Here is a 22,352-nt window from a genome sequence, read left to right on the forward strand (position 1 = left end):
TAAATTAGTTAATTTTTTCTGGGGCTTCAGCCTGATACCATGACAGTGTTCAGTAATCAGTGCTGCTTTACTACACACCTTCACACATACAGAAAAAAAGCTCATGGGCCTGTGGATTAGTGGTAGAGCGCATGCTTTGCATGCAAAAGGTGCCAGGTTCAATGCCCAAGTGTAAGGTGATGCATACTGGGACAAAAAGAAGCCCCAAATTCAAGTATTTGCTGATGGGCTCTTAACTTGCTGAGAGGGAAAGATACCTTGGGGTAGCTCAATGAAAACATCAACCCAGTGCGCCATAGCAATGAACAAAGCAAACTCTGTGCTTGGAATTATTAGGAACAGGATTGTAAATAAAGCAGCCAATATCGTAATGCTGCTTTATGGATCTGTTCTGCAGCCTCATTTGGAATACTGTATGCAGTTCTGGTCACAATATTTCAAAAAGAACATTGATGAGTTGCCATCAAGGTAATTAGGGGGTTGGAACACCCTTCCTATGAGGAAAGGCTGAAGGGTCTGAGAGGCAACTGGGAGGGGGGCATGATAGAGGTTTATGGGAGTGGAGAGAGCTGCCACAGATAACTTTTTCTCTCTCCTTCAAAATAGTAGAAGTTGAGGTCATCCAATGAAGCCAAAGGGTAGTAATTTCAATACAGATAAAATAAAAAGGGAAAATTTCTTTACACGACATGAATAAAATACAGAACAGGAGGATGTAATGATGGCTACAAGCATAGATGGTTTTGAAAGGGGATCAGACAAATTCATCAAGGGCTACAAGCCATGGTGACTCAAAGGAACTACTACATCCAGAGGCAATAAACCTCTGAATACCAGTGCCTCAGCTTGTATGCCATTGTTGGATATCCAGAGGAACTGATTGGCAACTGCGTGAGACAGGATGCTGGACTACGTAGTCCATTGGTTTGATCCAGCAAGAGTGTTTAGACACCAATAATTATTCTTCTTTTTAAAAAATCTAACATGTCACCAGAATTAGGATACAAATCAATTGCTCAATACTGCCTTTGTCATCATAATGGGAAATGTGCATTGACTGGGTTTTCTACCCAGATCTTCTGCCGTCTAAAGGAGTGACCACCCTACTCGCCAGTTGCCAGGGCCTCAAATGATGTGAAGAATCAAAATCACTGTTTCTGTTTCTTCCTCCTTAGGCTCTGCATGTCTGAACTAAGAAAGAGTTCTTCCTGGCCCTAGCCTGCTTTTTCGACATTTCTGGCTGGCAGCTTCACATGGCTTTAATCAGACCCCTTTCCCAAATGCATCTGGAACTGTCTGTCACCATGACAACTGAGATGAGCCTCTCTGGCCCTGAATCACCACTGGTGACTATGGAAACTAGCACCATTTTCCCTGTCAATGTTCAACACAGCTTTTAGCTTTTTGGCATGTTCCACTGGCTAAGCAAACAGTTGCAGAGTGGTTCTTACAAGTGGCCACTACTGGCTGGGGCTCTTGGTCAGACCTGTTCATCTTACATTTGGCTGCACCGTACAGATAATTACACCATTAATCAAAACTTTGGTTCAGACTAAGAATCTTGCCCATGAACCTTTAGAATATGGCTGCAACACCATGCAATCCAAATGGCATTATCAAGATTGAAATATATGCTTTGGGATGATCAGTGCTGTCTTCTCCTTATTTGGGGGCACAGCAGAATTTGCTGTTACCCCTTAGCAAGATCTAGCACTGAATTACCAAGCTTCCCCTCAGCTGACTACTATCTCTTTTCTAGCATAAAGTGTGTGTCAAATTTAACTACCTGCTTCTTGATCCTAAAACTGATACAAAATTTGATGCTGCTGTTTTGAAACCAGACATAGGGCTCCACCCCTTGTGATACGATTTGCAGGCATGGCCCAAGGATTTTGTGTGTCCTAGGATGGGGGAGACCACGAGAAAGCAACAAGATAACACCCACACTGTTCATCCCCTCAACCCCCCCCCCACTGGACCACAGGGAGGCTAGAAAGGTTGCTGCCACCTTTCTTGCCTGACAGTTGGGTGAGGTGGAGCATGAGGCCCATTTCTGGACAGAAAGCAGCCACAGTAAATGTTGTATTTCAGGGTTCCTAACAGTTGCCATGGCAGGAAAGTCCCAACATGGGTGGGGGGGGGGGGGGTGGGAAACTGACTTGCATACCAGGATCTTCACTCTGTCTTGTAAATATTCTCAAACGGCATAACCATACTGGGTTTCTCTTGGGCATAATGTGAATGCCACCTTGGTCCAGGCCCAATACTGATTCATGTATATGAGATTGTCTGGATCTTGATTCAGGCATCGTCTACCAAACTTCTAGAAGGACCAGTATTCCTCAAAGCCTTGGGCTATACAGCAGCTTGAAGAGTGCAAATCTTGTGGATGATTGCAGGAGTTCTGCTTCTCGTAGTGAACAGTCCCCAGCCAATGTATAGGAGCTACTCAGTGGAATAGGCAACAATCCTCTTTCAGGATCTGGTGAAAGCCCTAAACTCTGTGACAAAAGCAGGCAGGTACATTAAGCAATTCCTAGTTGTCTCCATTTTGGTGACTGGTGTTCTTCTGCTTGTTAGGATGCCCTGACTGCAAACACCCACAATGACTGTATGTTCTTTAAATTATGCTTCAGAATACTGCATAGTATAGTCCTTGGAAACAGCTCCATGAAGTCCCCAGTGATTCATTCAAATTACACCCTAATCTGGAACATGGAAAAGGGATTTGGGCAGACCCTGATTTTTCCAGCAGGTGAAGCAGAGATATTATGCCCTACTTAATATTATGGAATATCAAGGGCCAATTTTTTTCCCCACACATCATTGTATTCTTAAGGTTCTGCTAAGCTAAAGTCACACATCCTACAGAACAGCAGATGAAGAACTAACAAATTTGTTCCCTATTCTAGATGCCCCACATTATACACTCTCATACCTGTTAATCTTCCTCAAACTAGAAGAGGAACACTAGTTACCCACAAAGTCTACTATTTCATTTTTAATCAGCAGTTCCATTCAACAATACTTCTTTTGCAGCCATTCCAACATTTTATCCTGGGCACAACTTGCCGAGAATTGCAGGTTGTTCACTAGTCATAGCTTGTACTTACATATTTCACCACCTAAGTCATTCTCCAATGGGGGATTGCCCACATGACAAATAGCACTAGGGCGATGTGTAGGTACTACTCAGTACAATAGGCAACAGATTGCTATTTTCCTTCTGCAATTGTATCTTTCAAAAATCAAGAGGTATTCATCCCTCACACCAGGTGTGTAGCTTGTTAACCTTCTTCAGAGACACTTCCTTATTTGCATCCACTCTAGGGACTGTCTTCATCCAGATGCTTGGGAAGTCGAACATGTGCTCGTGAACATAGAAAATGGAGATTGTCTGGAGGACTGGCACCATTGACTGTGTCAAGTAGGATCAAATAACAGAAAGTGCTCTCCCAGAGCCCAGTAGAATAAACATTCATTGACAAATTTGCTAGTACAGGGATCACAATTATGGACACATGCCAAGATCAGGTAAGCTTTGAGATCACTTTCAATCTGATGCTGCATTCTTTGAATAGCCAGTCCTGCATGGTGGAGGCACAATGAACTGGAATAAGGCATGGAGACTAAAAGATTTGCTTTTGATACTTGGCTACAAAACACTGGGAAATTAATATATGTCCATAAGTCTACCCCACCACACACCCAATACACCCCAATCTCTTCCATGCTTGTCTTCTTTGATGTTATTCCCAGAGTGAAACAGTGAGTTTTTCATAGGGATGTTTGAGGGAGCTGGCATTCCTTGCGCTTGTGGGTTGAAAGAAGGCCGAGTGGACCACAGATTCAGTGGATAACTGGATGAGAGGATTCAGGCTGGGCAAGCCTGCTGCCACTAAGCATTCTTACAGTGGCTTACCCCTGGCTCTGATAGTCTCTGTGGCAATGAACTTCTTCTCCATGTTGTTCCTTTCAATATGAGTGGTTTACTTCACAATATTCCAAACCTATGCCTATTTTCCTCATTTCCTGTTTTTATTATCTTCAATGATCCGTAAGCCGCTCTGAGCCCGCTTTGGTGGGGAGAGAGGGATATAAACGGAATAAATAAAACTCATCTATGGTACCTCTTCTTCAAAGGGCTGTCACATCTTTTAGTTTGCTTGCTACATCTTACAAATAGTCAACTCTGTGGGCAGAGAGGAATTCAAATTGCTTGTCTGTTTTACTGTTAAACTTGTGATCAGCTGCTTCCCATGCTAACAGGCTCCAATGCTTTCATGTATCCAGACAAGTAACTCACCAAGACTGTAGTCCACTGGGGTTTGGAGCCACGTTGGGCACTTAAAAGATCTCAGTATGACTCATCAGATGGTGGTACTGGCAATTAGCCAGTTTGTCCTTGGCTTCTCACTATTTTGTCTCTACTATAACCATCTTCCAAGCTCCGGGAACCAGAAAATCTACCACTTTTGCTAGTGGTATTGTTACAAGTTAGCTCCTCGCACCAATATGTCATTAGAGGAAAATGAAGTCTCCAACCTAGAAAGAAAGGATAAGCAAATAGGTCTTTCAGCAACTGAAGCTATCTGAATGTGTGATGACAAAATCCTTTTGTAGAAACAAGGAAAAACTTTATGGGATTCACATGGATGATTTCAGGTCACAGAATTCCACCCAGAATACAATGAACTGGAGTAAGGCATGGAGACTAACAGCTTTGCTTTTGATACTTGGCTACAAGACGCTGGGAAATTAACATACGCCCATAAGGTGGTGTACCTCACCACACACCAAATATAGCACAGTGTCTGCTTGATCAGAACACACTTATGCAATGCAAAAACTGTTTTTCCCAAATAAATCATCCTTGGGAGCATCCTGCGGATCAGTTAATCTAGATGTCCTTCCATATGATAATTTTGTTCAGATGCTAAAGCTAGCCTTACTGAGGTCTTTACTTGCACAGGAGAATTAAACAGCTGGTTAGCTTTATTAAGTGTGGTGGGGAATACTTTCTTCTCCAATCTATGCAAAATCTGTCTTACCAGCACACACTTGCTTGGATCTTAGTGAAGTAATACATATTGGTTTGAGGGTATTGACATGAGGGAACAAGTCCAAGGTTCAAAAGTCTGAAAAGTAAAGGGCTTTCTTGATGAATTCCCCAAATCATATAGATATAAGAAGGATGGAAGAGGGGGGAGGAGAGAGGAGGAGAATGATGATGATGATATAGGATTTATACCCCGTTTTACACTCTGAATCTCAGAGTGGCTCACCTTCCCACCCCTCAGGTGGGGCTGAAAGAGCTCTCCCAGAAGCTGCCCTTTCAAAGACAGCTCTGAGATTGCTATGGCTGACCCAAGGCCATTCCAACAGCTGCAAGTGGAGGAGTGGGGAATCAAACCCAGTTCTCCCAGATAAGAGTCCATGCACTTAACCACTACACCAAACTGCCTCTCATTCCATATATACTTTAGCAGCCATGGTTCTGCTCTTGCATTGCTGATGTCAATCAATTTCAACACATTAAGAGAATTACTTGGGACAAAAGTTAACACTTGAAAGTGTTAACTTTTGTTAAAGTGACCAGTGTTGTTTTTTCAGAACACCAAGGTATGGTTTTATCCCCACATCTGTTCATGGCTTCTATTCATTTCAGTCAAAGTAACACATGCTCCAAGTCCAAAAGACCTTTTAAAGCCAAGCTCATATGGTTCAAGATGACTGGTAGAACTGGCTGGGAGAAAAATATGCTGGGATATCCATTTTATTGACATTCTTTCTCTTGCAATTCCATTGAAATCACATATTCACATAATTTTAACCAGTTTAATAACAGGCTAAATTTGGTTTTCACAATTTTTGGGTCATTTTAAAAAAATCTGTTTTGCCATGTATCAAAATGGTGACCCTTTCTACTAGCTATGCAAAAGTTCATATGTGATGTTCAGTTTTCTTATTAGTTTTGCTCATGACAGAGTACTTGAACACTGTGCACAGAGTAAGCCAAGAGAAACAACGCATGTAATTGTACATAAGATCTTTGAACTGGGAAACCTCTCTTTTCTCTTTAGAAAGCCACTCCTTTGGATACTTAGAATTCTGTGATTGGGGAGGACATGAAAGTCACCCAATTCATCCCTGTCAAGAGGAATCCTGCCGTCATGCACTATCATCCACATCACATACTAGCTCTTTTGCCCTCAAAGCAGGCACAAACTTGGCCAAGAAAAGCATCCACTATCTACAGTTTCAATGTGACCACAACTCAGGGTTGTTTGCCTCCAGGTAGGACCTGGAGACCTCACCGAAGTACAACTGACCTCCAGATTACAGAGATCAGTTCCCCTGGAGAAAATGGCTGCTTTGGACAGTGGACTCTATAGCATTATACACTGATGAGGTCCCAAACTTGTGTTCCCCACATTCTACCCCCAAATCTCCAGACATTTCACAACACAAAGTTGGCAATCCAACACTAACCAAGCACCTTCTGTGGGCATCAAGGAGCTTTCTAAGTGATGGTAATGCTATCACTGAAATACCATGTTTAATCACAATTACATTTTAGTCTAGAGAGTACTTGGATGGTCATGTGAGGTCTTTGTGATCATGCAAAACACCTTGTGGGTAAATACTATTGCTGCAAAGAAGGTAGGGGGAGAGAAGCCAGTGCCACCCTCAGAACCAATTTTTTATAGCATGAGCTTTTCCAGGGAAGTCTATTTCCTCATTTGCATGAAGTATATATATTTCATGGCTCTGAAAGTCTTTTCCTACAAAAGCTCACACTAGAGCAGAGTTCTTAAGTCAGCCTCTTGGTCTTTCCTGCAATGAACTGATATGGCTACTCTTCTGGAGTATGCACCAGTTGAAGATGCATGTGATTGTGGTACCATGAGACTGTGAAATTAACAGTGCAATCCTAAAGAGAGTTACACCAGTCTAAACCTATTCATTTTAATGGGCTTAGCCTGGAGTAAGTCTCTTTAGGATTGTACTGTAAATACATTTACTTGGAAGCCTGTTCTCTTAAAATCAAGTTCCTTTGCAGTGAATGTGTTTTGCCTTCCTATCAATGTGACAAAGACTGTGTTATACAGCTAGGATCCCAACTATACCTGTTTGGAATCCATTGAACCCAGTGGGTGAAGCCAAGTGGGTATACACTCCCCCATACCCACACCTAGTTGGTGAAAAGACTTGCATGGGACTTAAATATTCGGTATAAAATTAATTTATCTGTGTCTGGGAACCCTAGTGGGTTTGCCCAAGCTGGTGATGTTTAGAATGGTGGAGCCACAGTCCACCCAATTTGTCAACAAGCTATCTCAGCAACAAGCTATTGTTTGTTCCAGTAGCTTCTTTGTCTAAGCTTGAACTCTCCAAAGCTTTCTCAAGTTTCCTGTAGTCCCATTCGGCAATCAATCTTTTCTTCTGTTGTTATTTATTTTTGTGAATAACTGGGAAAATAGTTTTACTCCTAAGTGCTGTAAACTCCATTTGCCAACAGCTTCTGTCTACTGGAAGAGTTTAGGCACCATGCCAGATTATTCACACCAAAGTGCAGATATGTCTTTAGCTTTGTCGAAGTGGGTGCCACATGGACACTGGCTTCCTCAATGTGGCCAACATCTGGTTCCAATGTGTGATGCCCATGCCACCTGCTGCTGGACCTATGACAACATGGCCAATGTTTTCAGCTCTCCCATCTTCACAACATTCTGCCACAGTCACCCGCAGAGATAACTCCTGTGAGGAGATAAGTGGGTATTAATAACATTCCAATATACAAATCCTAGAACTCTGCTACTTTGATTTTTACCAACATCCAAATTATTTCTATCAGTACATGGTGGAGTGGAGCACTTAGTAACCTGAAGCAAAGTTCATTCTTATGCTCGGGATACAAGATGACCCTGCAGATATCTACTTCACATCCTAACAATCTTATATTAGTTTTGGCTGACACAGTTATGCAGGGAATCTATAGTTCTTCCTGCAGCCAAAATGAAATGTTAAGTGATACACAAGTGATATTGTGCATTCATAAAGCACTCTGTGCTCCATGGCTATCTTGTAAAAAGACTGTTGTGGGGCAAAATGGGGGGAGCACCAGGACAGCGGTACCAAACACAGCTGCATGACTGGCACCAGGATCCTTATGATACATCCTGTGAGCTGTTACCTCAGAATAACATTGTCATGACTTCTCTCTCAATTTGTGTGGTTAGAAATGATTTGTACTTAAATTTCTTGTTATTTCTTTCCAGGGCCTTTTTTTTCTGGAAAAAGAGGTGCTGGAATTCTCAAAAGGGAAATTAAGGAGAAACATCTGGGTGCCTCTCATGAACTCTTAAACATTTTTGTAAAGAATGTTGTTTCCACAACCAGGTTCTGGAACTCTGTTCCGCCATGTTCCCCCAGAAAAAAACAACCTGTTTCTTTCTCTCACTCAAGGTATGTAACAGTGCCACCAAGAATTTAATCTAATAATATTAATTAACTTTTCCCATGGCATTGTGCCCAAGCTCTAAAGCTTCTTCATTGGACTCTAGTCCTGAGGATGAGACTCTAGTGTTTAAATAGCATATTACTCCAGGTTAACAAAAAACAAAATAAAACTTTATTTGTACAAAGAATATATTGGTTTCAAGAGGTTTTGTAGCTTAACTTTTCACTGAATAAAACAGTGTATGTTAACCTGACTGAGGCATCACGCTCTTTCAGTACACAAACAGTCCTCTCTCAAATTCTCCTTTCCCTTCAGAATATACTTTGACTAGTCTTTATCCTATTTTGCTCAAGTTTATTCTTTCCCTTTAACTCAGGTTTCTGTCAGCTTCTTTCTCTCACACTCTTATAATACTTTTGACAATATTAAGATTTGACTCTCTCTAGTCCCTAATATGTGCTCTATTAAGTATTATTATTTTCTTCCCTAGAATCTTTAAAGACTTTTATAGCACAAATATGGGATTCTAAACAGAAGACTGCTTTCTCAGACTCCACAGATTATTGACTGACTACAACTGACTGTTAACAGCTGACTGACTGACTTCTGCTTTCTTTCTCTCCACACAAACAGTTTAGCTCCGCCCATACACTCTCACCACCTCACTTACTCATCCATCTCTTTCACCCTCTTGCTCTTATGCAATTTACCAACATTTAAACACACATTTAACACTTTAAATCATTACAAATATTATACTAGGCTATACCATAAAATGTGTCTGCTTGAATTGAGTTCAGTTCAATTAAGTGCAATTCTAATACATCTCTATGAAGCAAAGCACAAAACTATAGAGCAAAGGAGTGATGTTACTCATAAAGGTTCAATTACAAAACGTTGTGTCCCCCATATGATGAAAAATTAACAATACAATAGCTAAGAAATACCGGGAAATATTTCCTTGATCTCCTTAGTGGTTTCAGTGGGTCATCACATCTACCTTTTCAGGTATGCTGTTTATTTATAACACTGAGTGCTCAGTCATGAGTGTCAACATCTTAAACTCTGCAAAGCCCCTGAACACATGAAACATGATAAATTTCAACATCCTGGCCTGCACCAGGAATAAATTAAACAATCCAGGCATCTGATCTGAGTTACAATAGTAGCTAATCCTAGATTTCTGGCTCTGTTCAGATTATTTGCAGAACTAACAAAAAAGTTATTTTGTTGCTCATTAAAGTCAATATTTGCATGAATAATAGCAGTGAAGGGTATAAATCAAGGATCAGTTATATTAACCATTATACAGAGAGAGATTTCTTTCCTGCCTGAGCTGAAGAATATAGCAAGCTCTGTGCAAAGCTGGATAAACAATGGAGGTTATTTCAGTATGCTGAGAGGACCCAGTCTTGCTTCCTTGATCTAAATTATTTTGAAAGGCAAACAAGCAAGCAATGCAAAACGAATTGCAAAGGCAAGCATACCATACATGATCTTGCATCCCATTAATCTATTAAGCACTGAGAGGAAGATCCATGGCCAGCATTCTGCCAGAAAACAACACAACGCAGAGACAGCAATGTTGCTACACAGTATTCTGAAAGGGACATCACCATGCATGCCAGGGAGGCAATGGGGGTACAATTCAAACTCAGATTTTTTTGCTGACATGGCCCATGATGCCTAAGCAGGGCCTGTAATATTAGATGGTGATACATTTTTTTTTAAAAAATTGATCACTGTACACTCCTTTAAGATTCATTTTGTATCCAAAAGTAGCAAAATTAAAAATAACTGAGCAACCCAAATTCAGCAAGGGACATACTTAGATGGTATACCTGGAAGCAGCCATCCACACGTGCATCCCCCTTACTGGATCAAAATTTCTGTATTGAATAGGCTCTCTGAATGGGAATATCATCCCTTGGTTGGATATCTACATATCTTAACTATGGCTAGATGTGCAATCTAATCTGTTAGATTAGAAACTACAGTCCTCTGATGAAGTGTGGGTGAGTATCTGATATTGCATTTATCAACACATTAAATGGATGGGATGTGCCATCTGATGCATTCTGTGATACAGGCAGAAATACACATCCTTCTATCTGAGGTGATTTATTATTTACCCATATAGCCACATTTTACCTGCCTTAAACAATACTTTGCAGCAGGAAACTATTTCTGAATTGAGGACCAAGTAAACGAAACATTACAGAGCAAAGCAAATGAATGAGTCACTTCTAACAAGATCTCCAGATGTACTTCATCTAAGAAGCACTGAAACAGTCACAATATATATTTCCCTACTATCCAGAAGGCAGTTTTACACTTGGAATGTTCAGCTTAATGTACCATAAATGTCAGTCTCAAAAAATATTCCTTTCCCCAGAATTTCAAAATTCAGTATTCTCCAGCAACATGGTGAGATCTGGTGCCCTAAGCAGGCAAACTGTATAGTGCCTGCAGTTAACTGGTAAAGTTCAACACCGACTTTATCCCTGCATAGATTTTTAAATGGTACACCCATCATTAGAGGGGGTTTATCTTCACTCCTCTTAGCTTTATATTATAGGTTCCTTCATAGGAAATGGGACAACTGCTGTCATTTAATATAGCATGTGTGAGGATGAATATAATAAATTCCATATATATTCATGCGGGGGACACAGTAACAAAAATTGGTCCATCCTTCCAAAATCCCCCTTCTTAGCTCCTGTTAAAGGAGCCTTGTGGTGCAGAGTGGTAAAGCTGTAGTACTGCAGTCCAAGCTCTCTGCTCCCGACCTGAGTTCGATCCCGGCAGAAGCTGGGTTCAGGTACCCAGCTCATGGTTGACTCAGCCTTCCATCCTTCTGAGGTCAGTCAAATGAGTACCCAGCTTGCTGGGGGAAAAGTGTTGATGACTGGGGAAAGCAATGGCAAACCACCCCGTAAAAAGTATGCCATGAAAACATTGTGATGCAATGTTGGAAATGACTGGTGCTTGTATAGGGGACTACCTTTACCTTTTTAGCTCCTGTTAAAGGAGTCTGTTCCACCTCTGTGATTGCTCTGGTCAGCCATGTTTCAAGAGCTGCTACTGTGTCAATAAACAATGATAAGCAAATGCCATAGCAATTCCATAGCCATGGAGGAGATGGTCACAGAACCTACCAGGGAGGTGGTGATTCTGGATTTGGTCCTAAGTTACGCTCAAGACCTGATGAAAGATATAAATGTGACAGCACCAGTTGGGAACAGTGACCATAATGCTATTAAGTTTAGCATTTATGTAAATAAGAAGTTGCCTCAAAAGACCAACAGAACCACATTTAACTTTAGAAGGGGCAACTTCTCTCAAATGAGGGGGCTTGTGGAGAAGAATGAAAGGAAAGGTAAGGAGGATAAAAACTCTTTCGGAAGCTTGGAAACTATTTAAAATGAGAACACCAGAAGCTCAGATAAAATGTATATTGCAGGTTAGGAAACACAGAAATAAGTATTTTAAAAAGGTCTGTATGGCTAACAGACAAACAAATAAAAAGTACGAAGGATTCCTTTAAGTCGTGAAAGGCTAGTCCAAGTGAGGTAAATAAAAGAGAACACAAGCTTTGGCAAAAAAAACCCCCGAAGTCAGTGATCCCACAGGCAAAAATGGACTTTTGTTGTTGTTCAGTTGCACAGTCAAGTTTGACTCTTTGGCCGTTTTCGCACTTAGCGTTTGCTCCCCTTTTTCCGCGGCGCAATTATGTCCGGATCATTTTTCTCGTTTTCCCACTAGTGACTCTTTGCGGAGTCACCTTCCCTGAAGCCCCGGCTCAAATCGTTTTCCCACTGGCATCGGCTTGAGTCCGATGCCCTGTCAATCATTTTTTTTTAAGCGCAAGTCTGGTTGCGTAATGACGTACTAACGTACTAACGTAACATCGAGCTGTTCCCTCCCCTTCTTTTCTTGGACAAACCGCATCACGTGCGCTGCTGCTGCTTATGGATTGGCTGCAGCTGTAGAATCCTCCACAGCCCTTTATGTATTAACGGAAGCATTCACAGTGGAGAATCCTAGCACTAGATTCCCCCCCCCCAAATTCTGAAGCACTAGATCCCCCCCCCCCAAATTTCCTCCGCTCTCTTTCCCCTCCCCGGCTGGCGCTTGCAACGGGGACCTGACTGATTCCTGCTGCCAGAGCTCCCCCCCCCCCGCTCCATTCTCTCCTTCCCCTTCTGTGGCGCGTGTGAAGAGCGAGGTCGCGTCTATTTTCTAACCGAGCGGAATGTAGCCAGGGAGAAGAATGCAGGACTCCAACTTCCCATTTTATACATGGCGATTTTGTGCAGGTCCAGAAATCTGGTGGCACAGCTGAGGGAGGCATTCCCTTTTTAAAACACACACACATGAACGCTTTGGCCCGCACCGGCACTAGATTCCCCCCCCAACAATGGTCGTTTTCGCATTATCGAGATAACGCAACAGCGAAATAACGCAACTAAAGTCAATAATAATAAAAAAAATTCTAACGAAACCAATTGAAGTGGCAATTGAGGCTATTCCAGGAGGGGTTTTTTTTTTCTATTTGTTAATTTCGAAATATCGCTATTACGCAAAACTGTGAAGTTTAAAAAAAAAATGGCCGTGCCGGCACTTTGGGGAAGCGCCGCGAAAGGCTGATGATTGGCCAAGCGGGTGGATGGGGTGGGAGGACGGAAAGGGAGAGGGTGACGCCCACAAAGCAGTCGATCCGGCGTGGATGGATTTCGCACAGCAAACTCCGCTGAGTGGATCCGGAGGTTTTCGGAAACTCCGGCAACTTGCTGAAAAACATACTCCGGCGTAAAATCCCTGAAGCGCCGGAGCAAAGCGCAGCGCCGGAGCAACATGTGCGAAATCCAAGAGAAGATCCGGAGGTAAATGGGGCGCTACGCCGGAGCAAACGCTAGTGCGAAAACGGCCTTTGTGATCCCATGGACCAAGTCATGCCAGGCCCTCCTGTCTTGCACCATCCTCCGAAGTCTGTTCAAATTCATGTTTGTTACATCAGTAATGCTGTCCAGTCATCTCATCTTTTGCCATTCCCTTCTTCTTTTGTCTTCTATCTTTCCCAGCATCAGGGTCTTCTCCAGTGAGTGCTCCCTTCTCATTTGGTGGCCAAACTATTTGAGCTTCAACATCTGACCTTCCAGCGAACAGTCAGGGTTGATTTCCCTTAGGACTGACTGATTTGATCTTCTTGCAGTCCAAGGGACTCTCAAGAGTCTTCGCCAGCACCACAATTCAAAAGTGTCAAGAGTGCCTTTGGAAATGGCTTCCACATCCAGCTCCGCGCATTGCATCGCCGTCAACATGGCTGCCACACCAGGAATGCTGTCCAAGTTTGACACGGCCTGCCCAGAGCTATGGCTGGAACGACTGCAGTACTATATCAAGTTTCATGAAATTGGAGGAACCAGGAAGAAGGTACTGCTGCTCAGCTTCTGCGGGATCACCACCCGAATCCGAGGCCCCAACTTCTGCCCCTGGGGCCGAGCCAGTGGCCACTGAGGACTCTGAGTCACCAGCCAAAACTCCAGCATCGCTGGCCCCTCCGCTCACTACGCCTGAAGTAGCGACTGCTCCTCTGCCCACTCCGGTGCTCAGGCGGTCCATGTGGGAGCACCACAAGCCTGCCCACCTCCAGGACTATGTATGCTAAGGCTTGCGAACTAGGGGGTGAGGGATGTTGTGTATGTGAACTAAAGTGGTGTATTACTAGTGTTCCTGCCTGGCTCATTGGAGCCTTTAGGACTGAGCTTGGGGACTCAGGAACAATGGGCAGTAGGATCCAAATCCCTGCTGCCCTGCTGCAATCACAGTCCCCCGGCTGGTTTGAATGATCCAATGGTGTCCTAGTGCGGGAACCCTGAACTGTATATAGTTGGCCCCATTGGCCCAGTTGAGTAGTCTTCTAGTTCAGCCGTTTCCATGCTGTAACTAATAAAGAGAGCTATGATTTCTACAACCATGTCTCCTCCTGGCATTGAATCCACTGTATTATAGAGACCAAGGGGTGAAAGGATTACTAAAGGGGTGAATGGATTACTAAAGGATTGTCGGGAAATGGCAGAGATGCTAAATGCATTTTCTGCCTCTGTCTTCACTGCGGAAGGTGAGTGGTGCCTGCCCACTCCAGAACCTCTGATTTCAAGGAAATCACAACCAAACTCAAGACCTGTGGGATATAGTGCAATTTTGACATTTGACATTTGAAAATCTTGGCTTCCCCTGCCTACACTGTCCAGATGAATGGTCCTCAAGAACAATCTTTTGAACTGTGCACTGCTACAGTATTGGTTTTTTATGCCCTGCCCAGCAGGAGATATTGGTCAGCACCAGAGATGGTTATGTGCTGGCCAATGTTTTACATTTTAATGTTATTAATTGCATTTATGGTTGCTCTTTTGCTGTGACCCTAAACCCACTTGCAGGAAGGTGGGACATAAATCCAAGGATAAATAAATCGTCCTACTAGGGAAAGGAGGGGAATGGAAGGAACAAAACCACATGTGGGGAAGAGTATTAGAAACAGATATACAGCCAGGCTATGGTGGGCTCGAAGACTTCAGGAAGAACGACAGAAAAGTTATGCATCAATACCCCCATTTTGTAACCTCTTAATCTGCTAAATATCTCTGACTGACCTGCTAGGGTGACAAATTTTTTCTTCCAGGTCAATCATTTGTGGAACTTTAACTCCTTAATCCTCCATGGAATCCTGAAAGCTGCATCCTTTTAAATCCACTGAAGTCAGTGGGTTTAGAAGGGTGTAAACCTGTCAGGATTGCAGTGTCAAGCCATTAATATGTTACTAGCCATCCACAACTGTATCCTTATTTAAAGTGTGCTTGCAAAGAAAGCCCCCTGCAAATTCATGCACTTTAGTTCTCCCACCTCTTCACTACTGTCATATTTTCTGAACCATTGTTTTAACCTCTACAGTTCCCCTGAGAAAGAAAGGGAAAAGCCACAATAGTAGACCTTTGCTTGGTCGTTATGGTAACTCATCAAATTTCTTATCCCCATGCTGTTGCAGAATAAAGAGTTCTCCTTATCATTGTTCCTTTGAAGATTACTCTTTTAGATGTATTAGCTTCCAGCATAGAAGACTATGAATGACTGAAAAGCAAATGAATTTATATTTGGGTCTTGCAAGGTGATGTAGGGATTTTGTCCCCCACCCCAAATCCTGTAAGGGTTCTCTCCTTTTCCAGATTAAAAACTACAAATGTCAGAAGTACTAAAGAAAAATGAATATTGTATTCCTATACTAATTTAGCTGGATGTTGTTATCGACTAGGAAGAGCCCCGTGACGCAGAGTGTTAAAGCTGCAGTACTGCAGTCCTAAGCTCTGCTCACGATCTGAGTTCGATCCCTGGCGGAAGCTGGGTTTTCAGGTAGCCAGCTCGAGGTTGACTCAGCCTTCCATCCTTCCGAGGTCGGTAAAATGGGTACCCAGCTTGCTGAGGGGAAAGTGTAGATGACTGGGGAAGGTAATGGCAAACCACCCCATAAAAAAGTCTGCTGTGAAAACGTTGTGAGAGCAACGTCACCCCAGAGTCGGAAATGACTGGTGCTTGCACAGGGGACTTTTCCTTTCCTTGTTGTCTACTAATGTTTTTGAACTGATTCATCTGAAGGACAAATTCACCAAGTAATTTCACAACCTACATGCAGTGATGGTTTGAGAAGGCATGGCAAAAAAGGGATTCAGCCAGTAGAAGTGGTTAAATACAACTGGCTTGGAATGGGCAATGATAGCTGAAAATCAGCATGTGCCAGTTTTGGAATGCAGCTATCATGCACAAAAATGGCCAAGTGTAATGGCTTCAAGATAAAACCACTTCTAAACCCACCCCCAAAGCAGACTTTTCAATTAACATTTTGCTTTAAAACCAAGAAACAGACTGAGTTTCACAAACTACCTCAGCACTGCTGGTATATTTTAAAAGCTCAGTTGGGCAGCCTGATCCTGGTTTTTGGCTGCTGCAGAGCAGACAATATTTTAAGTTATGAAAGTGCATTCTAATCAAATGAGGCAGAGATGCCCTGGTCTTCTCAATTTGCCATTGTTCCTAGCTCTAAAGCCAACCAACCGCCCTTAGGATGCTGATCACAGACCCAGTGCTAGCCTACCTTGGCCAACAACATGCCAACATACAGAATGACTTGTAGCAGTGGGCCAAGAATCTAGTCCAAGTACACAGGGCTTTAGCATGTAACTCTAAGGTGACAATGACCATTTCATCCTTTTGACAATGGACAGCTGGAAAGGAATAGAACAGAAATAGCCCACCATGCTGCCTTGCCAGTACCACTGGAAACAGCCAATTTTCTACTGGCTTGGTGCACTCCTGGATATTTATGGTACTTCAGTGCTCCACTCCACATACTCTGCCTTCCAGATCCAGAATGACCTGGTTCACCAATTCACAGGGTCCTTCTGCTATTAATGTTAAGAGATCAACTTAACAGCACACATAGCAACAACAAAAAACAACAAAATAAATGAGCAGCCAATTCACAAGGAGTTTGGGGTGCTTGCTATGCCAGCAAACTAATTCTGGAATTGACTCACCATTATTATTCTCAGTGAGTATGTTAAGCTGACAAGCTCATTCATGGCAAAGTTCATGGTATCTTTATCCATTATGTTACTCATGGGGAAGATATGGGTACAGCAGTGGCAAATTCTGCTGGAGCTGGATCTCTACATCATTAGGATTTGTGCTACTGCTTTGACCTGTATGCTTGATGCTATAGGCTGCTGCCTCAGCACAGATATATCAAATAGTCCTCACTTTGGACCAGGGGACTCTTACCTGTAGGACTCTTACCTGTAGGACGATGGCTGGCACTGAGAAAATCATGGCTTCATTAAATACAGGGTTTGTGTCATCTCTTTTTGTTGCAGTCTTCTTTTTGCTGATCTTCCTCCCATCTTGCAGCAAGTACACTTTCACAAAAGGATCTGATTAGATGGTAAGAAGGAGATCATCTTAACTAGGTCAATGTTTCAGGAAAACTGCTTTCTGTATGCAGACTTTTTGAAGCTCTAAAAAACCTCAATTAGGATATGGCTACCATATTACCACACATTTAGAAGCTGCACACCTCCTGCCAGTTTGGACTATATAAACAGGGGTGTGGGTACACTTTAGGACGAACTGGTAAAATGATATTTTAAGACTTCTTTTTAACTGTCTGCTTTAAGCTGCTATTCCACCTACACCCCTTGGGGTAGAGTGGGATAACAAATCTACATAAATAAATACAAACTAGATGCACTCTCTTACAACAACCAAGAGAAATCCAGTAAATTAGAATGGAAAGCTAACAGATCACTTCTTAGATTCTTCAAATAAAACTTCCTGCAGTATTTCAGTTCCTGTTGATGGTAATTAAAGTAGCCCAAACAGGATGGCCGACACCTTCAGGCCTCGGATTCAGTGGAAGCTCACAGGAGCATAGCTGCTGAACCTTTCTGAGAGTTCCACCTCCTCCTTCCCACCTTGTCCATTGAATAGTAGGTGCAGCTGCATAACAATCCCTGGATGAGCTCCACCACCTATTTTCTATAAAATGACCCCTGGACACCTAGAATATTTAATGACTCTCCTTGCTGTGATGACTCTCGGGAAAGGCTCAGAGAAGCCAGAACTAAAACAGGAGGTGAAATGGTTTTCCTCTTTTCCATATGCAACTTACTCTACCAGCATAAGAAGATGTAAAGCCAGTGGAAAAACCAGTAGCTGTACAATTTACTATTGTTAATGTCTCACCCACTAATGTTTCCCAATGTGTTTCTCTTTATCACACTTTTAAAAAATAAGTATTTTATTGTTTATGATTTAGAAATTAGGCTGTGGGCATGATTAGTTTATTGCACCCTCTGTCTGAGAGGTAATTGTGCTGTTCTAATATCTCACTAGAAGCATATATGGCTAGCCAGGAATTAAACCATGAGAAACTCTCCCTTAATGACTACTCCTTGTCTAGGCTACAATAGGGAAGAAAAAAGACAAAGCACCCCTCATTTCAGCGCTGCTGATGCATGTGTTACTTCAGCTGCAATCAATTCCAAATCAATAGCTTTCTTCACATTTTAAACATTTATTAAATCATTGTAGTGCAGTAGAATAAATGTAAGAATATTCCAGTGATTTACTGAGAATGACTTGGTTATAAATAATCATTTGCACATAAATGAACTGCATGATTTTTCTGAATTCTCAGCTATGAAATAAAGTCCAGCAATTTACAAGTACTGTCATTGGACTACATTCTCTTAATGTATGTTCTGCTAGAAACCGTTGATAAGACATCAGCTTAACAAGATGCATTATTTCCTATACTTACTGTAACCATTCTTATTTTTATGGAGGTTTCAAACTTTTCACTGTCTAGCAAAGGTCAGTCTAGCAACTTCTACTAAATTCCAACTGAATTATTGTATTCTTTCTGGTACCATATGCTTTAACAAGCATACCAATGGGTCTAATAACAATTTGTACAACAAATATTTTGGATACAATTTTGATTATAATTTTTCAAAACGTGCTAGCTTTGGTACAAGTGTGTATACTAAAGGGGTAACTAAATCCAGTGCCAATGTCTCCTAGCAGTGTACAAAGACAGACAAATCAATATTTTACAAAAGATTAGAGGCTGGATCCAAAGGTCATTCTGCCAACAAGAGTCACTTCCACCAGTGAAAAGTGCGATTTCTGCCAGTTTCCCGCTTCCTATTGCAGCCTACTAGAGTCTCCAAAATGCTGTTCCTGGGAAGACAGAGACAAGCACAGGGGACCTGAGGGCTTGCAGTAGGAGAAATGAATTAGCAAAAATAGCCCACCGCTGCTGGCAAAACAACCTCAGGGCTCAACCATTAGGCTACAGACCAGCAGATAGTAAAAAGATAAAATGCCCAGGCAAAATGCTACTTTGTACAAACTGCGTTAAATGCCATTTAGCTCAGACTGGATGAAGCTCTGGCTTGGGAAATGAAATGCAGGGATGCTCATTACATCTCTTCAGATGCACATGATGAGTGTGCACAACAACGCATGTAAATTATAAAACCAGCACTTCTAATCTATCCACTAAGATTAAAGGAGACATTCTCAATATCTAACTGCCATAGACACATTGCAGGGTTTGGGGTGCACTGGTACATTTCAAGATTTATTACTGACCTGCTGTCACTTTACCATTGGTCCACACCAGATTCTTGGCCTTAACCACAACAACCGTTAATCGCTCTGCTGTTGGGAGATAGCTAAGCGAAAGCAAGATTTCACCCACTGAATCAGTTGCCTACAGGGAAACAGAAGGAACCATTCATTTCTCATTACTGCACTACTCTTGCAGTAGGTATATTGTTATGAATTTACTTTATCCAGTATTAGAATTGCTATTTATAAGCAACAGTCTAAGTCATACAGTGCAATTCTAAACTGAACTACAGTCTTCTAAGTCTAGTAATCATTGATACCTCTGAGCCATGGCTGCTAGTTTTTGTCCAACAAAAATGATAGCCCAAAGTCAGCTCTTGTGCTGTGTCCTGAGTTAACAAAACCTTCTGCAGCAGGGTCCTCATTTCCCTAAGTTTTCCAATGCAATGATTACTACCATCCTAGTACCATGTACTTCACTTTTACAGAAAAGGGAAAATGGGAAATAAATAGAGAAATGCGTAACAGTGAAAGAAACTGAAGCCCAATACATCCTTGGGCCTGAAATGCCACTTCCACATGAGTTATCTGCTCCAAGGTCAGTGCTCTTGAGGAGCAGGCTTTTCCCCCTCTCCATCCCTGTAGCATATTGGTGCATTCATGCATCTCTGTAAAGTTCTCTGGCTTTTCCTTAATCTTTCTCAAACTTGCTTTGCTCCAAAGTTTTAGGAAATACTGCAGTTAGCCTTGATGTGTGGTGGGTAAATCCAGGTTTCCCCACCCACATGGCAGCCAGTTTCCTTGACCTTTCCCCATAGCAACCATCTCCTCCCACCACCAATGAGTACTAAAATGTCATTATATTGCTATATCATTGTAGCGATATGTGCAACAGGTCCCCCAAATTCTCAGCTTTGCTAAAAAGAGCAAGTATATAGCCATTGAAGCCTTGCAGACTTCACAGCAGAAGGGCTAGAGAATTAATCTGTTTAAAAAAAGAAATCTGGGAATTCTGGGAAGAACCTGTTACATTTATTGCTACAGTGGTATATCACTATTAATTATATTCTATCTAGAGCCAATTTTTAAAAAATTTGCAGAAGTCCTGGTGGTCTTTCATTACCTGCTGGCTGCACTCGTTCACCTCAACTATTACAGGAGAAGGAGAGCCAGCTGGCCTGCTGGTGCAATTAGTGAGTATGCCCTGTGTGCTACAGTAGTGGGTGGGTGAGGCATACTTGTTAAGTATTAATTGCACTGGCCAGCTGGCTGTCCTTCTCCCCAGCCAGTCAACAGGGCAGTAAGTGAGCAGTTGAGGCAAAGAGGCCTCGCTGCAGTCATGTGACCCAAGTTGCCTCATCCACACACTCGGTCTGGGACAGGGAGAGCCAAAGGACTGGTGTGATTAATACTTGGTGAGTATGTGCTCCATGCTACAGTAGTGGCTTTGCCTGCTTGCTACTGTAGCTCAGAACGCAGACTCATGAAGTATTAATCACACAGGCTGGCTGGTTGGCCCTCCTCCTATAGCAGCTGAGAAGAACGAATGCAGCTGGCAGGTAAGGGCAGGGGCAGCGGGAGTTATGGGGTGTGGGCCATGAGTGATGGGGCATGTGCTTATGTTGGGCCTCAAGGAACTCAGGGCAGTGCTTATGATTCTCACCTTTTCTACTTTAGACCTGTGAAGGCAATTAGACTGAGAGTGACTGGTCCATGGTCATGGCATGGGCATATTTGAACCCAGGTCTCCTCTCTCCTATGCTAAACATTCCACCCTCATTAGGTCTCCTCCACTGGCATATCCTGGTGTTGTTCCACTGATGTCACCAACAGATGTTGATGATTTCAGAAGGAGGGTAACAATTCAAAGGAATCAAAATCTTTAAAGGCCCAAATCTTTGTGTCAGTGTCCATTACAACAGAAATGTTTCATTTAAGTGGTATTTCTGCTAGGACAATCCAGCAAGCTCAAAGATTCATGAACTAACGGACACCAAACCTGCTGCACTTTTTCTGCTCAAGTAGATCTGCTGATTAATGAGAAATCACTTTGGAAGAAGACATAATGTCAGAAACCACTATTTTGTCTCCTAGCAATCATGGTCATTGGAAAACCATCAAGGTAATTACTGTAACATCTCAAGGCTATATCAGCATTCAGAGGTTTAGGGGAGCTGCCAAGGGTTTCATCAGCACCAGGGAGATGTAGATGCCTTTCTGAACCCCTAATCATGTCCATTCTTTAGTGCTCTATTCCCGCCCAACCCATGCTGCAACATAACCAAGTTAACAGTCTTCCCAGGATCTGTTGTGACAACATGGAGATGTGTGGGTGGAGAGAACATTCAGTGACTCTTTAACATCAATGATATTATTATCCATCTCTTTTGTAGCCCGTTAAACTAACTGTCAGGCACAAAGCTGATTGTTTTAGGAAGGATGCAGCAAGACAGACATTTTACCTTGTTCATATCCTGCAGATACAGCCATGCATTGAAAGGCCGGATAGAGAGATCCAAGTCTGACAACTTTAGTTCAGCTACACCAGTGCTGATGTTTCTCTCATCCTCATCAATGCCAAAGACAGAAAATCTCAAGCGGTTTTCCTCCAGGGCAGCAGGATCCAAAGGGATTGAAAACTTCTCATCGAAGAAGACTGAGTAGGCACTTCTTTGGATCTACACAGAGAGGAAAAGGAAGG

At 42.5% G+C, this 22,352-nt stretch overlaps 1 protein-coding gene across 2 annotated transcripts in view; it reads right to left on the reverse strand.

Moving 5' to 3' along the window:
• Positions 1-5,760: 5,760 nt before the first annotated feature.
• Positions 5,761-22,352, reverse strand: part of SYT12 (synaptotagmin 12) — a 74,228-nt gene continuing 57,636 nt past the window's right edge. For both annotated transcript variants that reach the window (XM_060262906.1, XM_060262907.1), the window contains exons 5-8: positions 22,114-22,329; positions 19,673-19,793; positions 17,315-17,448; positions 5,761-7,761 (exon numbers count right to left, since the gene is read on the reverse strand). In XM_060262906.1, coding sequence (XP_060118889.1) covers positions 7,588-7,761; positions 17,315-17,448; positions 19,673-19,793; positions 22,114-22,329 — 645 coding nt within the window. In that variant the 3' untranslated portion in view covers positions 5,761-7,587. The remainder of the gene's footprint in view (positions 7,762-17,314; positions 17,449-19,672; positions 19,794-22,113; positions 22,330-22,352) is intronic.

This window comes from Heteronotia binoei, chromosome 21 (assembly GCF_032191835.1).
Source record: "Heteronotia binoei isolate CCM8104 ecotype False Entrance Well chromosome 21, APGP_CSIRO_Hbin_v1, whole genome shotgun sequence".
Classification (NCBI taxonomy): Eukaryota; Metazoa; Chordata; class Lepidosauria; order Squamata; family Gekkonidae; genus Heteronotia; species Heteronotia binoei.